The 14,155-nt window shown below is 38.6% G+C and overlaps 1 protein-coding gene across 3 annotated transcripts; it reads left to right on the top strand.

Moving 5' to 3' along the window:
• Nucleotides 1-601: 601 nt before the first annotated feature.
• On the top strand, nucleotides 602-13,459 carry LOC139950184 (solute carrier organic anion transporter family member 5A1-like). Of its 3 annotated transcripts, XM_071948824.1 has the most exons (13): nucleotides 602-804; nucleotides 2,352-2,727; nucleotides 4,803-5,008; nucleotides 6,071-6,355; nucleotides 7,344-7,508; nucleotides 8,530-8,725; nucleotides 9,050-9,203; nucleotides 9,825-10,000; nucleotides 10,533-10,597; nucleotides 11,417-11,565; nucleotides 12,461-12,556; nucleotides 13,170-13,215; nucleotides 13,322-13,457. In XM_071948824.1, the coding sequence occupies exons 2-12, from the start codon at nucleotides 2,387-2,389 to the stop codon at nucleotides 13,194-13,196; spliced, it is 1,860 nt and encodes a 619-aa protein (XP_071804925.1). In that variant the 5' UTR covers nucleotides 602-804; nucleotides 2,352-2,386; the 3' UTR covers nucleotides 13,197-13,215; nucleotides 13,322-13,457. The 3 variants fall into 3 exon arrangements, with proteins under 3 accessions (XP_071804925.1, XP_071804923.1, XP_071804924.1); XM_071948822.1 differs by lacking the exon at nucleotides 13,170-13,215 and having other exon boundaries at nucleotides 604-804; nucleotides 13,322-13,459; XM_071948823.1 differs by lacking the exons at nucleotides 602-804; nucleotides 13,170-13,215 and having other exon boundaries at nucleotides 2,279-2,727; nucleotides 13,322-13,459.
• The last annotated feature ends 696 nt before the right edge of the window (nucleotides 13,460-14,155 follow it).

Here is a 14,155-nt window from a genome sequence, read left to right on the forward strand (position 1 = left end):
TAAAGCATTTCATGGAATAACATTTCTTGGGTAGTCTTTCACCATTACCTTTTGTAAACCCTGTAAGTTATGTGAACTTTTAATTATGTGTTCTGTTTAGAAAGTGTCCAATGGCTTTAGAGTACCCCAAACAACCTGTCGTTGTTAATGACAATGATGAATGTCAAAACCTATTAGAAATAAGGTGTGCAGGTTTTTGTTGAACAAGAACAAGTGTGAAAACTGTTTAAATAGAGTCATGATATGCTCGCCAAGGAGTTCAGCAACAAAATGTACACAACAATTAAATTGTATGTTTATTTGGAGCTTGGGATGTCTATACTATCAAAATGTTAAAGCATTTCTCATTTTTTGAGACAGCTCGATATGAAGTTCTTAAAGACAATGTACACTAACAAACCTGTGGAAATTTTAGCTGAGAAGACTGGTCTATGACAATTACCAAAGGTGTCCAGTGTCTTTAAGGACAAAAATGTTACGATACTTGATAGTCTTCAAGGAAAACCTTACTATAGCGATTCGAACTTATTATCTGTTCTTACTGAAAAAGGGTAGAAGTAGAAGTTGTAGTAGTACTAACAGCAGCAATATCAGTGATATAATTAGGGACCGTTCCAAAGTATGTTTATTATTTCTAAAATATGGTAATACGTTACCTTTAATCGTGATGAGATCTGTATCAACAATTTGTAACAAAAGATTTAGGACCTTGCGCTTTGATTAAATAATACCACACCAGAAGAACGGATCATTCGGCAAATACACAACAGCGGCGCCTGGCAGTGACAACGGATTCTGCCAAAGGTATTTTAAAATTTATCTCTCTTCGTTTTGGTATCAATTGATATAGTATATAGTGATATAGTATTTATACTTTTTACTGTCTATTGTTAATGTTGAACTACACGGACTTGTCTTTGTCTTTGTGAGTCTTATATGCAGTGCAAGTCTGTCAGTAGGTTAGGGAGCAAATACCAAGGCTTCGCCCAATCCTAAATTATAACCTTCTAAATTGTTAATAATAAATAATGTATTTCATCATACGATCGCATCCGAAATATATGTTTTATTGAATTGAATTAAATTTAGTTGAACTTTTTGTAGATAAGTTGTTGGCCAAGAAATGGATCCCTACTCACTGTGAATGAAGATGTTATATAATAACATTTTCCTGTAGACGTTTCAACTTCATTAGTCGCCAGGTTTTTGATAAAAATAAGTGAAAATCACAAAGCAATGTTTCAGTCGCGTTAGCGAATGATTTGATGATACTTGAACCCTTGCGCACACATTGTAAAACTAATAGTGAATAAACCACTTGATTTGTAAACGTTGTTGAGCAACCTACGAGGGCAACCCGTAGATCAAACCTTTTTTCTATCTTACACGTGTATTCTTTGTGTCCTGTCTTTTCATGAATGTTTGTCAAATTTGTCTGTCCGTCTATAGTTTTATAGGCTGGGAACATAAGCTGTTGCTTCACCACGGACCTAATACGCGTTGCCATTTTGGGTGCGTTCGTTTAGCTTCCCTGGGTCGACCCCGGTCTGCACCGGTACGTTCGAATAAATTTGACGGGGCTCACCTGGGTCAGCCCCCAGTGCCCTGCTTGGTGGAGTGGGTCACTTGGGGGTGACCTGAGGTACATGCCGTCACCACGAGAGGGCGAGTGTGATCGTTCGATTAGCTATTGTCACAGGGGCTCACCCGAGTGAGGACCGCGGGGTAGACACAGGGAAGCTAAACGAACGCACCCTTTGTTTAAGTTCACTTTTTTATATCACTTTTGTAAAAGGTACATGTAGGCATATACTGTCAATTTGATTATTTATGACATCGTGTAAATTCATTTTAAATTATTGTAGTTTATGCAATATGCGTCATGAAGGGCAAATAAGGCCTAGTGTTATCACACAAAAAAAACGGTGTTGTTATAATTTTTATTATAATTTTTTAAAAAAAATTTTAAGGACAAGCACAACAAAAAGGTAGCACCAAAACGCACTTAAACATTTCAAAAAGCTTTAGATTAAATATAATGATAACATCGTAAGAAATAAGCATTGGATTTTCTGCAGTTCTTTATCCCGGACTTAGATGTTGCCATTTGTTTAATTTTCACTTCTATGTCACCATGCAGGCCTATGCTGACCATTGGTTAAATAACATTAAATAACATTTGTGGATCATTCATTTTGAAGTATGTGATTAAAACAACATTAAAATAATCATCATCATTTAGGCTATTCATCCAGTGTAAGATGTAGCCCTCCTCGTGTAGACGCCATTCAATTGTTGTTCCATCATTGGTCAGATACAACGCAAACATTAACCACTGGATTCTTTTGCAGTTTTTCCAGATTCCAGGAAAACAAACACCTCTAAGATGGGGCGAGGTTTCTTCCACAGCCCTGTTGCCTTCGGCTTCTGTCTGACCCTCTTACTCATGTTCCAAGTCAGTGTCGGTGTATTCATCGCGGGCGTGCTCACCACCCTTGAGAAGCAGTATCGTCTAAAGTCATCTGTGTCCGGCCTGATCATCTCGACCAGTGACATCGCTAGTCTCGTCTCGACCGTCGTGGTGACATATATCGGGCAGAAATTCCACAGGCCCCGTATTATCGGGATTTTGGCACTCCTTATTGGTCTGGGTGGAGTTCTGAGTGGTTTGCCGCACTTCATGTACCCAGCCTACAGAGATGGTGATGGTAACATCACACAGAGCGGGTGAGTCACTAGAACACAATCACTTGAACGCATCACTCCAATCCTCTTCGCAATCTTCACTGTTAAATCACGAGTACTTTTCAAAATCCTACATAGCCTTGCTCAAGGCAGTCGCATTATTCGCTCCGAAAAGACGCCGCTGTAATCCAACCCGTATACCCTGTGCATGGTGTGTGCGATCACACCGCATGACCCACCTGTATACACACTGTCACATCGTACGAATACTGTTCACATGCGGATAGTGGCGTGCGATGTTACACACAGGGAATACGGGTGGGTTTTACGCAGAGTGAATACAGGTGGGTTTTTATACAGCGGCGGTCTTTTTTCGGAGTGATTAATTCGACTGCCTTGAGCAAGGCTAAGTCCTTTAACACGTTGCAGCTCGACAGGACTTCTACAGTTCCAGTCCACACAAATTTATATGGTCAACGTTCCTTCCACTTATGCTCCACCCAAACTATTGAACTCTCTCTTCCCGACAAAAACTGTGCCACCCTACAATAGCTAATAATTATAAACTTCAAACCCATCTTTTTTACAAACAGAAGCGCACGGAGACTCTGTTGTATAATGCGCTATATACAAGAACCGCTTAATACTAAACTGCGCCAATAAAGTATCTAAACACCTACAAATGGTCAGATATATCGGAACCTGAAATAGTATGCCAAAAAATAATTATTCATTTCTATTCACCGTTAATTTCTGCACATTTTGACACATCTTGTGTTGCGCTACGATGTTGTTTAGTGGATTTATGGACACTTGAGTGGCTTAAGGTCGAATTTCAAAAGTTGCAAAAGCCCCTATTCAAGCTAAATCGTTGTATTGTGACGAGTAAGATCAGCGTTTCTTTTGCCCGCCCTTAATAAATGATTTGTTTGTCGCGTTTTGGGTAAATCGGTTGCGATGAACATCAGCAATAATTGTCAGTAACCAAGCAAAGGGGTCAAAGATGGGAGGCATACAACAAAATGGGTTAAGAGCCAGAATCCCTGATTATGGTAAGACAGGGAAAGGTGTTTCAAGATAACAGGAAAGATGGCTCAACTGACCAAACAGGAAAGAGGACGGATCGTTGGTTTGATTGAAGCCGGTATGTCGATTCGAGCTGCAGCTCATCAAGTTGGAACGTCACCAGCGACGGTCAGTAAAATGGTGGAATGGCTACCAAGCTCAGGGAAATGTGGACAACCTGCCAAGGAGTGGCCGCCCGAGTGTCACTTCTGCAGCAGAAGAAAGTGAACAAGTCCATCAAGCCTGACACCACTCTCGAGGGATTGCGACGCATCCTGATCAGGAAATGGCAGGGGATTGACCAGGGACAGATCAGATGTCTCGTTTGGAGTATGAGAAGACCACTCCTTGCCGTTAACAGTGATGGAGGACACACCAAGTATTGAGGACAGGATATCAGCAGTTTTAGAGTTAAAGATACGGCCATAAATTTCATGGTCAAGTAAACGAAACGAGTTTGTGTCTTTTATCTTGATTTTGTCCGTGTGTGAGGCTTGTGTGAGTTCCCTTCTGGAATTGGGGAGAATAGGGGCTTTTGCAACTTTTGAAATTCGACCTTAAGCCACTCAAGTGCCCATAAATCCACCCAACAACATCGTAGCGCAACATAAGATGTGTCAAAATGTGCAGAAATTAACGGTGAATAGAAATGAATAATTATTCGTTGGCATACTAATTCAGGTTCCGATAAATCTGACTATTTGTAAGTGTTTAGATACTTTATTGGCGCAGTTTATTATAGGTCATGAACTATCCTTTATTCCGGTGAAAAGACAAAATCATGTTCGATTCAATTTGTATTTAACACACCCTTTAAAACTACAATATAATTTTTTCCACGTAAACACCTTCTGTAATTTAGATGTTATTAAGCTTGAGATACATTTCATAAGCAAGTGCAACAAATTTATTTTGTTAACGTAGCTACAAAAAATAATAACAATTAACATGGTACGCCTAAGTCTGCTACCACCTAAAGTTAACAAAAGTTCGTTACTGGGACACCCGGTGAGCCAGCTTTCATTAAAATCGCCCTTCGCTTTATTTCACAGTGATAGTGTTTTTGTATGTGACAAAGACCGTGTGCTGGAGAACTGTACGGCAACCGATATCGACAACTCTGGCTCTCGGCTCGATGAACTATGGGCCATGCTACTAGGCCAGGCCTTAATGGGAGTCGCTTATGGGCCACTGTTTCCATTAGCTTTAACCTACCTCGATGATCAGGTTAAAGGCACTACGACTCCTGTTTATATCGGTAAGACCAAAACAAAACAGGCAACATGTTATAGGCATAGAAAGTTGCAGAATGTTTCTAGGAATGTAAGTCAGTTGTCTTTAAGTTTTTAATTTAGTAAGGTATGAGTTTTATATAACAACATTAATTAAGTGTAAACGATTTGCTATGGGTGTTTATTTTTTTATGTTTTCCTACTGTTATTTGCGATAGAATTGGGAAAGATTTCTGGTCCATGCTAGACTTGGTCCAAGGCTTCGATCGTGGCTTTTTAGTCGTTCTGATAGCCGCTACAAACAGCGCCCTCTTGTGATCTTTCTTCGTCATTTAGCCTAGTTAGGGTGCGTGATAGCTAATAATGTGGGGGCGTTTTCGTGGCTGAGATGCAGAAGAATAACCGCGATCTAAGACTTGAATCAAGTCTAGGTCCATGCTTGTTCCTGTGCCCCATGCAGGGAATGCTGTCTATGCCGGAGATTCGGTCCCCCAATGGGAAATTAACATGGGCTGTTGGAGGATGATTCAATAGAGGGCGCTATCAGAAGAAGTTTGTACACTCAGTTTGCCATATGAGGACATAATCTCCTGCCACACCTTTATGCCCTGATGTCCTCTCTCCACCTTCTTCTCTGTCTACCTCTTTTCCTTGTCACTGTCCTTGGTTGCCATTCCATTATTTTTTTCCCATCTATTGTCATTTCTTTTGACAGTCTGTCCATCAGCCAATCTCCTACTCTCTAAAGTTGAAAGAGTGACTAACACCACTGTTATACTTCGGGCTGTTCTCCATACGGCTCTTCAAAAAGTGTGGTGGTTATTTCACTCTTTTAGAGGGGTTTCACTCCAGGACAGAGCAAAAAATCACTCAAAATAATGTAAACTTCAATTTGGAAGACCACTTGAAAAAAAGTTGTCCTTCATATTATAGCTCTTCAAAGAGTGCTTTTTCACTCTTTTACATTAAGAGAGTATGACGTCGCTTTACATCCATTTTCCTTTCGTAATTATGTTCATTATTAATCATGTCTCTAACTAAAATATGTAGCATTTGTCTCCCCATTGCTGTCCATGGTTCTGCTCCAGGTGTCTTTCTCTCAGCGGGTACATCAGCACCACTACTTGGCTTCGCCACGGCATTTGGCTTCCTGTTCATGAACGTGAACTGGCCAGCACCGGTCGACCCATCCAAGGAGTGGCTGGGTGCATGGTGGATGGGCTTCCTTATGGATGGTCTCATTGTCATGATACTCTCTATTCCCTTCTTCTTCTTTCCGGAGAAGATGGATCTTGATATAGTTGTGAAAGATGACAAAGGAAAGGGAATTATTGCAAAGAAGGAAGAGCCGATGGGAAAAGTTGGAATTAGAGGTACGTATAAATCAAAAGCAGTAATTTTTAAGATTGGATACTTCTAGTTACACTGTCCTGCCTAATCACGCATAATAACGATAGGCTACTAACTCGACTGTTTCTATATGCCAAGGGATATTCATGTATAAATTTAAACATGTGGACTTAATACAAAGAGTGGTCACTACAGTATCTAAAAAGGTTAACTATTTCAAACCTTACTTTCATTTTAACCATCCAATTATAACTTTAGTTAATTTCTATATTTTTTTGTTTTTTTACCCATACACCGATGTGTGTTAGCAGTGTATACTTAGTACTTTCCCGAGTCCTGTGAAAAAAAATATCACAGGCATGTTACTCGGGTGGGATTCGAACCACCGAACCTTGCAATTATTGTCTTACCAACTAGACTACCGAGGTCGCCTGGTAGCTAGAGGCAGTTCGAATCCTATGTTTTGGCAGCGGGTACCGCAACGATATAATAGATGTTAAACTTGCATCGGGGATAAAGAATATTAATTTTTGGTTTTTACCCATACACCGTTGTGTGTTAGCACTGTATACTCATGAGTACTTTCCCGAGTCCGGTGAAAAAAAATCACAGGCATGTTACTCGGTTGGAAGTTCTAAATAAAACGGATAGTTATTCGGTCTTCCCTGTTAGTATAGAACACCTCAAAGTATAGCATCATGATGGAGATAGTTCATATAGAGCCTATGCAGAGACAAGTTGTTTTAACAATATTTAGTCGCCAGGAAATATCATTTTTGTTCTCTCGAAATAGTTTGTCATTCTTCCAAAATCATCTCGAGCGAACGAAAGATTATTTCGAAGGAGGGAAATATTTTGTCGAGTGTAGAAAACAACATTTTGAGGGATCAAATAAATGCCATTTCGGTAAAAACCAAACCTCTTTACGAGCTTATGTCACAATATTTACAGAGAGTGGTCTTGTTTAGGTAAAATATTGTTACGTCACTGTATTTGTTCTTTTCCAAACAGATTTCTTGGACTCATCCCGGCGGATTTTCTTGAACTTTGTGTTCATGATGATCATGATATCTACTATAGCTCAACTAGCAATTGCTGCATGCTTTGGATTCTATCTAGCCAAGTACCTGGAGCTCCAGTACAACTTACCTGCAGCCAACTCGGCCTTATATGTTGGTAGGTACTGACCTAGTCATTATGGAAGACTTAGGCGCTTGGTGGCAGCAGACCTAAAGGATAAATCAGTTGTTCTCAGTAATGTGCGCATGCTAAAAACTACGTAATATTTATTCCCTGTAACTCTGCTGCCACCTAACGTTCCAAAGTCCCCTGTTGCTAGGCAGTGCATAGAAGTATTGAAAGACAAGTTATGTTAACCTTTACAGTCATCTTCTGATTTAAAAAATAAGTTACAGGGAATTAGTCTTAAATATTAACGTCGCTTTATCTTGGACGAGTAATGTCGTCATTAAAACAACCGACCTGTGGCTTTCGGTTGCCAAGAGCTAAGAATAATTTTAATAATAATTCGTCTGGTCGAGATACATCAACACTTTACACAGTAGTTTCGTAGGGAGTTAACAATTGGTATACACCTGTCGGTAATAATAACGTGTTGGAAGTTCGCTTGGGCGTTTGTATTTACTGACATCGTTTTGTGGCACATCGACTGCACTCTAATAACTTCGGGTCAAAAGATAAAACAATCTTCCCTTTTCTCATATATTTGTATGTATCAGTTGGGCCAGGAGTTAGTTCTCAGTATCTAATCGTTACTTAAAGGCAGTGGACACTAATGGTAATTGTCAAAATCTAGCCTTCACATTATGGTGAATCTCACCATATGCATAAAATAACAAACCTGTGAAAATTTGAGCCCAATCGGTCATCGAATTTAAGAGATAATAATGAAAGAAAAAATACAAATGTCACATGAAGTTGTGTGCATTTATTAGATGGTTTATTTCGAGACCTCAAGTTCTAAATCTGAGGTCTCGAAATTAAATTCGTGGAAAACTACTTCTTTCTCGAAAATTATGTCACTTCAGAGGGAGCCGTTTCTCACAAATTTGTATACCATCAACCTCTCCCCATTACTCGTCACCAAGAAAGGGTTTATTCTTATAATTATTTTGAGTAATTACCAATAGTGTCCACTGCCTTTAACATATTTGTTTCTATGATTCAACTTCTACAGGTATTATAATCATGCCGTCAGCTCTCATTGGCAACCTTTCAAGTGGATTTATAATCAAGAGACTCAATCTTGGCGCCAAAGGTTGTGGCCGCCTCCTCGTTTGTCTCACCATTATCAGTACTGTCATCATGCCGATAGTGTACTTTCTATCGTGTCCTGACGCTAAATACGCACATGTGTACAAAGGGTCTATAAGGTATGCCTTATTGATGGAAGACTCAGTTTTGAATCTTCTCTCTTCCGTCTTAATAATAATAATAATAAATGCCGAAGTCTTAAATAGCGCTCGTGACTAAAGACGGTACTCGAGGTGCTTAGGACATTTCCCCCAATACATTATTGAGTTATGAATTCTGAGACTCCACCATGTAAGGGTTTACAAGGTGCTACGCATTCACTATTTAAAAATACTAGTAAAAAAGAAAACATACGCGAGAACAACATTTGTGTTAGATTTAAAACCTTCTTGTTGTCTATTAACTGTTTTCCTTTTAATGTTTTCTACCACTAATTTCTAAAGACCGCCCGATAGCTGTAACAATGAATGCAGCTGCTCTAAGGCCAGGTATGAACCAGTGTGTGGAGCCGATGGACTCACCTACGTCACGCCGTGTTTTGCAGGCTGCTCCGGGCAAGCACAGAACCGTACGGACGATCCAAACACCAACATTACGGTACGACTGCTATGCCGATATTATGCATTCTCATGAACAATGTAATTGTCACCTTAAAACCATCTCAACAACATCTGTGTCCTTAAGCAATTCACCCTTCATAAAAGCAGGGGAGGTAGTGCTTTCTGCTCTACCAGACAGGCTTCGGATTGATGACACAAAAGCCTTCATCCGTATGGAATATAAAAGGTATTACTCTGTTTCAGTCCAAGGAGTAGTGGCAACGGCCCCTGGAACACACCTTCGAGTGGCCTTCAGGCCTTGTACGTCTGCGATTTGCACAACCACATTATCTGAGATCCCTTAAAAATTACTTTATTATGTACGAAGGGTATCAGTCACCCCCCCCCCCCCCCCCCAAATGCATATTACAACAGTTACTGATTCGGTAACGTATTCCTTCCTTTAGAAAAACAAAAAGAGAGCGGTTCAAAAAAATCCAAAAAGAGGGGAAACTATGGCTTTTAACCTCCAATAAACCCTCTAGTTTTATGTTGGAACATTGCAACGCGTTGTCTTGTCTCGAAGAGACACAAATAAAGAAATTGCATTGTGTTTTCAATTTGTTTAAATTTTTGTTATTTAACCTGAAAGGTTTATTTTTATTTTTGTAAAATGCAGTTTTATACTGGTTGCAAGTGTATGTCTGATGGCGACAATGCAGATTGGTCTATGGAGGCTACAGAAGGGGAATGCCGCCCACCGTGTAATATGATTTACATCGTGGGTGTGGTTTTGTTCATCAATGTCATGTTCGGCTCATTCGCCAAGAATCCTTTGCTCATCATGCAGATGAGGTAAGTGCGCATGGAGTCACTGAAATCAGCATTCCACTGATCTTTAAACATTTGTTATTGCAAAGAATGATTTACACATACAAACTGGTTTAAAAAGGTAACACTAAAATAACTAACAATAAAAGGGAAGGTATGACTTTTGTTACTTATCTTAAAATTAATGGCATTAAAAGCTTATTTGGTTTAGATTTACAACAACTTTCATTAGGCCCTGCTACTACATGTATACAGAATTTTGAGAGTCATTTTATTTCACAGTAATGTGGTAATGGAAAAAAGTATCAGTTTGGATACCCCTAAATTTCAATCTTAGGAAACGTATCCGTCAGATATTTTTATAAGATTGTGTATTTATCGTTGATGTTCTTCCCGTGTCGTGTAATTGCCCCGGGTTAGTTAATTTGTATTTTACAACTATAAAGGATGAAAATAATCAAACGGTTCTGTAAAAATGAGGGTTCGGTTTCCTTTCACAAAACTTCTATTTTGTATTTTCTCTATATCGATTTTATTATTTTCATTTGTTGTGCAGATGTGTCGAGAGCAAGGATAAAACATTCGGACTGGGTCTCGCCACACTTTTTAGCAGAGCATTTGGTGAATATAAGTTGTTATGTTTCTTAATATTGTAATGTTAAATCATTCGAGTAACAAGGAGGCTTTGAGAGTTTCAATAGTTGTTTTAAAACTAGATTATATTAAATTATTTCCCCTTAGATATGTTGGTCTCCGTGTTAGCTGGCAAAGTAAAAGGAAACCCGCGCAGTTTCAATTTCGAGGCATAATTGTGTGGATCATTTAGTTCTACTTTTAAAGGCATTGGACACTACTGGTAATTGTCAAAGACTAGCCTTCACAGTTGGTGTATCTCAACATATGCATAAAATAACAAACCTGTAGAAAGTTGGGCTCAATCGGTCATCGAACTTGCGAGATAATAATGAAAGAAAAAAAACCCTAGCACACGAAGTTGTGTGCGTTTAGATGATTGATTTCGAGACCTCAAGTTCTAAACCTGAGGTTTCGAAATCAAATTCGTGGAAAATGTGAGCCGTTTCGCACAATGTTTTATACCATCAACCTCTCCCCATTACTCGTCACCAAGAAAGATGTTATGCTAATAAATATTTTGGGTAATTACCAATAGTGTCCACTGCCTTAAAAACATCTTTCTATAAACCATATGCATTTTATTACAAACGGTTTCAAACGCCCATCAAAGCTAACGTATCCATGTAACTTGAAAATTAAGATAAGTTCGGATATATTGCGTATATACCTAACACTTGTTTATTTGTTGGTTGTTTTTGGTTTGTTTGTTTTTTAATTAGATGTTAATTTTATGGACCTATGGCAGGGATGAAGTATTAAAATGAATGAGGGTAATAAATAACAATATTTGCTTTATAATTACAGGGTTCTTGCCAGCACCTTTGTACATGGGAGCCTTCATTCAAAATACCTGCATGCTAGGACGAATTGAATGCGGACTACAAGGCGACTGTCTCGTCTACAATGCCCAGAGGTTTCGATTCTCCTTTCTAGGGCTGCTCTTTGTACTCAATGTAAGTAGGCCTATAACCAGGACCCGATTTCATAAAGCCTGTAAGCACAGAAGTTTGCTTAGCATGAAATGTCTTCCTTAATAAAAACAGGATTACCAACCAAATTTCCACGTGATTTTCCAGCTAACAGTAGCTGAATGCCAGTAACAAGCAATATGCAACAAATCAAAATTTGGTCGGTTATCTTGTTTTTATCAAGGAAGAAATTTCATGCTAAGCAAATATTTGTGCTTACGGGCTTTAAGAAATTGGGCCCAGGAATGTTGACTACATCATAACGACAAATTCTTAGCGTCGCGCCAAAGCGCCACTTGATTAAGCACTATGGGTCAAAATTGACCCAGACTCTGCGTTGAGTTTTTCTGAGTCAAGCTGACATTGAAGGTGATTAGAAAACGGGCTTTGATTTTAAACCAAAATTTATGTTATTTCGACACTTTTCCGGGTCATTATGACCCCGAAATATGTCAGGACCCTCATGACCTTGATCCGGGTCAATTTTGAGTGTAAACTCAAGTCATCGTTTTGCACTGGAGAACATTAACCTATTGTTGTTAACCGTTGGTATAAGCTTGTATGGTTTTCCCAAACCAATAAACAAAGTCATTGTTTAATAGATGTTTTGACCATTGCTATGCTAAAACATGATTCGAACTGCCTGTAGCTACTGGGCAATCTCGGTAGTCTAGTTAGTAAGAAAATGCTCTAGAGTTACAAAGGCCGTGGGTTCGAATACCACCCGAATAATAAGCCAGTGATTTGTTTTTCACAGAGACCTCGGGAAAGTAAAGAATAAACAGTGCTAGTACACATCGGTATTTAAGGTACAGACCAAATAGAGTAAAGTCAATGTTCTTTTTCAACACTAAACCCATCTTTGTATGTTCCTTGACAGGTGATCAGTTTGATTTTCTTCATAATTGCGACTATTAAGGCGACGATGATTGAAAATAAGCTGGAACGAGAGAAGAATGGACCAACTGAAACTAAAGTAAGCACTTGATTAGTTTTACATAAGTCTTACTTCACTATATTATTCCACGTAAAGTCAAAGACAGTATCATTCACCGAATCACCGAAAATGTTATTTCCATATTATTTAGTATACGGTTTGTGGTAGTCTCTAATTAAATTTGGGTGGCTCTGATGAAAAGAACCGTAGGTTTCAACTCGACGTTTCGATCAGTATGTTATGGTCGTCTTCTGGAGAGCATACTGGTCGAAACGTCGGGTTAAAACCAACGGTTCCTTTCAGAAGTACCACTGACTCAATGGTGTTACCGTAAACCTTACTATATCGTTTTTCCACAATACCAAGTTTCAAATCCTGTATAGTTACTTCTATTTTATTTTAATTTGGGTCTTCTCTTTTTTTAAATCCCTTTTCCCACTTTCATAAGTTTTGTAGGTTTTTATTTTTTTATTTATTATATTTGGTTTAATTTTGTAATGAGGAATGTAATAAACATTGTTAATAGTTTTAAACTCGAAGGCTATGTTTACTTTTTTTGTGATAGACGGTCAAATTTTTTAGATATCATGATATTGAAACTTTTTACAAGTAGTTTTAAAACACAGTATTGTGTGTTTTTAACTGTTATCAGGGCCTCATCGAAGACCACCGTTTTTGATGTGGGCTACCGTGAAAATGTAAGATCAAAATTACACTTTTTTTTTTAAAGAATCATGTCCTTCTACTTTACGGGATATACGTCTTATTCTCTCATTGTCTTAAACTTTTCTTTCCTTCCTGCAGACTGAGATGGAAGGCAAAGACAACAAGGGATACAGTGACACTGGAACGCAAACTATTTCTCTCACCATTCATTCAACCAAAATCACCACCAAAAAGTGCAGCAAAAAGGAGTTAAAATAAAAGGAACTAAACTTGAAAAGCGTTTGTAACCATTTGTTATAAAATGATGTGGTTGGAAATATGTTTATACAATGATACACGCAAATATGCCTCGAAATTGCGTGGTTTTCTTTTTACTTCGTCGACTAACACGGTCGGCCCAGACTGTGTTAGTTCGCAAAGAAAGGAAAAGAGGCAAATTTGTGTAGATCATTGTATTTTACTTTTAACACATCTTTCCAACAATATGCTTTTTATAACAAACTCGTCCGATCCAAGGCAACGTGTTCCTCTAAAGGCAGTGGACACTATTGGTAATTGTCAAAGAATAGCCTTCACAGTTGGTGTATCTCAACATATGCATAAAATAACTAACCTGTGAAAATTTGAGCTCAATCGGTCATCGAACTTGCGAGATAATAATGAAAGAAAAAACACCCTTGTCATGCGAAGTTGTGTGCGTTTAGATGGTTGATTTCGAGGCCTCAAGTTCTAAATATGAGGTCTCGAAATCAAATTCGTGGAAAATTACTTCTTTCTCAAAAACTATGGCGCTTCAGAGGGTGCCGTTTCTCACAATGTTTTTTACCATCGACCTCTTCACAGTACTCGTCACCAAGAAAGGTTTTATGCTAATAATTATTTTGAGTAATTACCAATAGTGTCCACTGCCTTTAACGTAATATTATATTAGCACAGTAAGTGTTGCTCTTATTGAAGATCTATTTCAAGTTG

This window comes from Asterias amurensis, chromosome 17, assembly GCF_032118995.1.
Source record: "Asterias amurensis chromosome 17, ASM3211899v1".
In the NCBI taxonomy this organism is placed as follows: domain Eukaryota; kingdom Metazoa; phylum Echinodermata; class Asteroidea; order Forcipulatida; family Asteriidae; genus Asterias; species Asterias amurensis.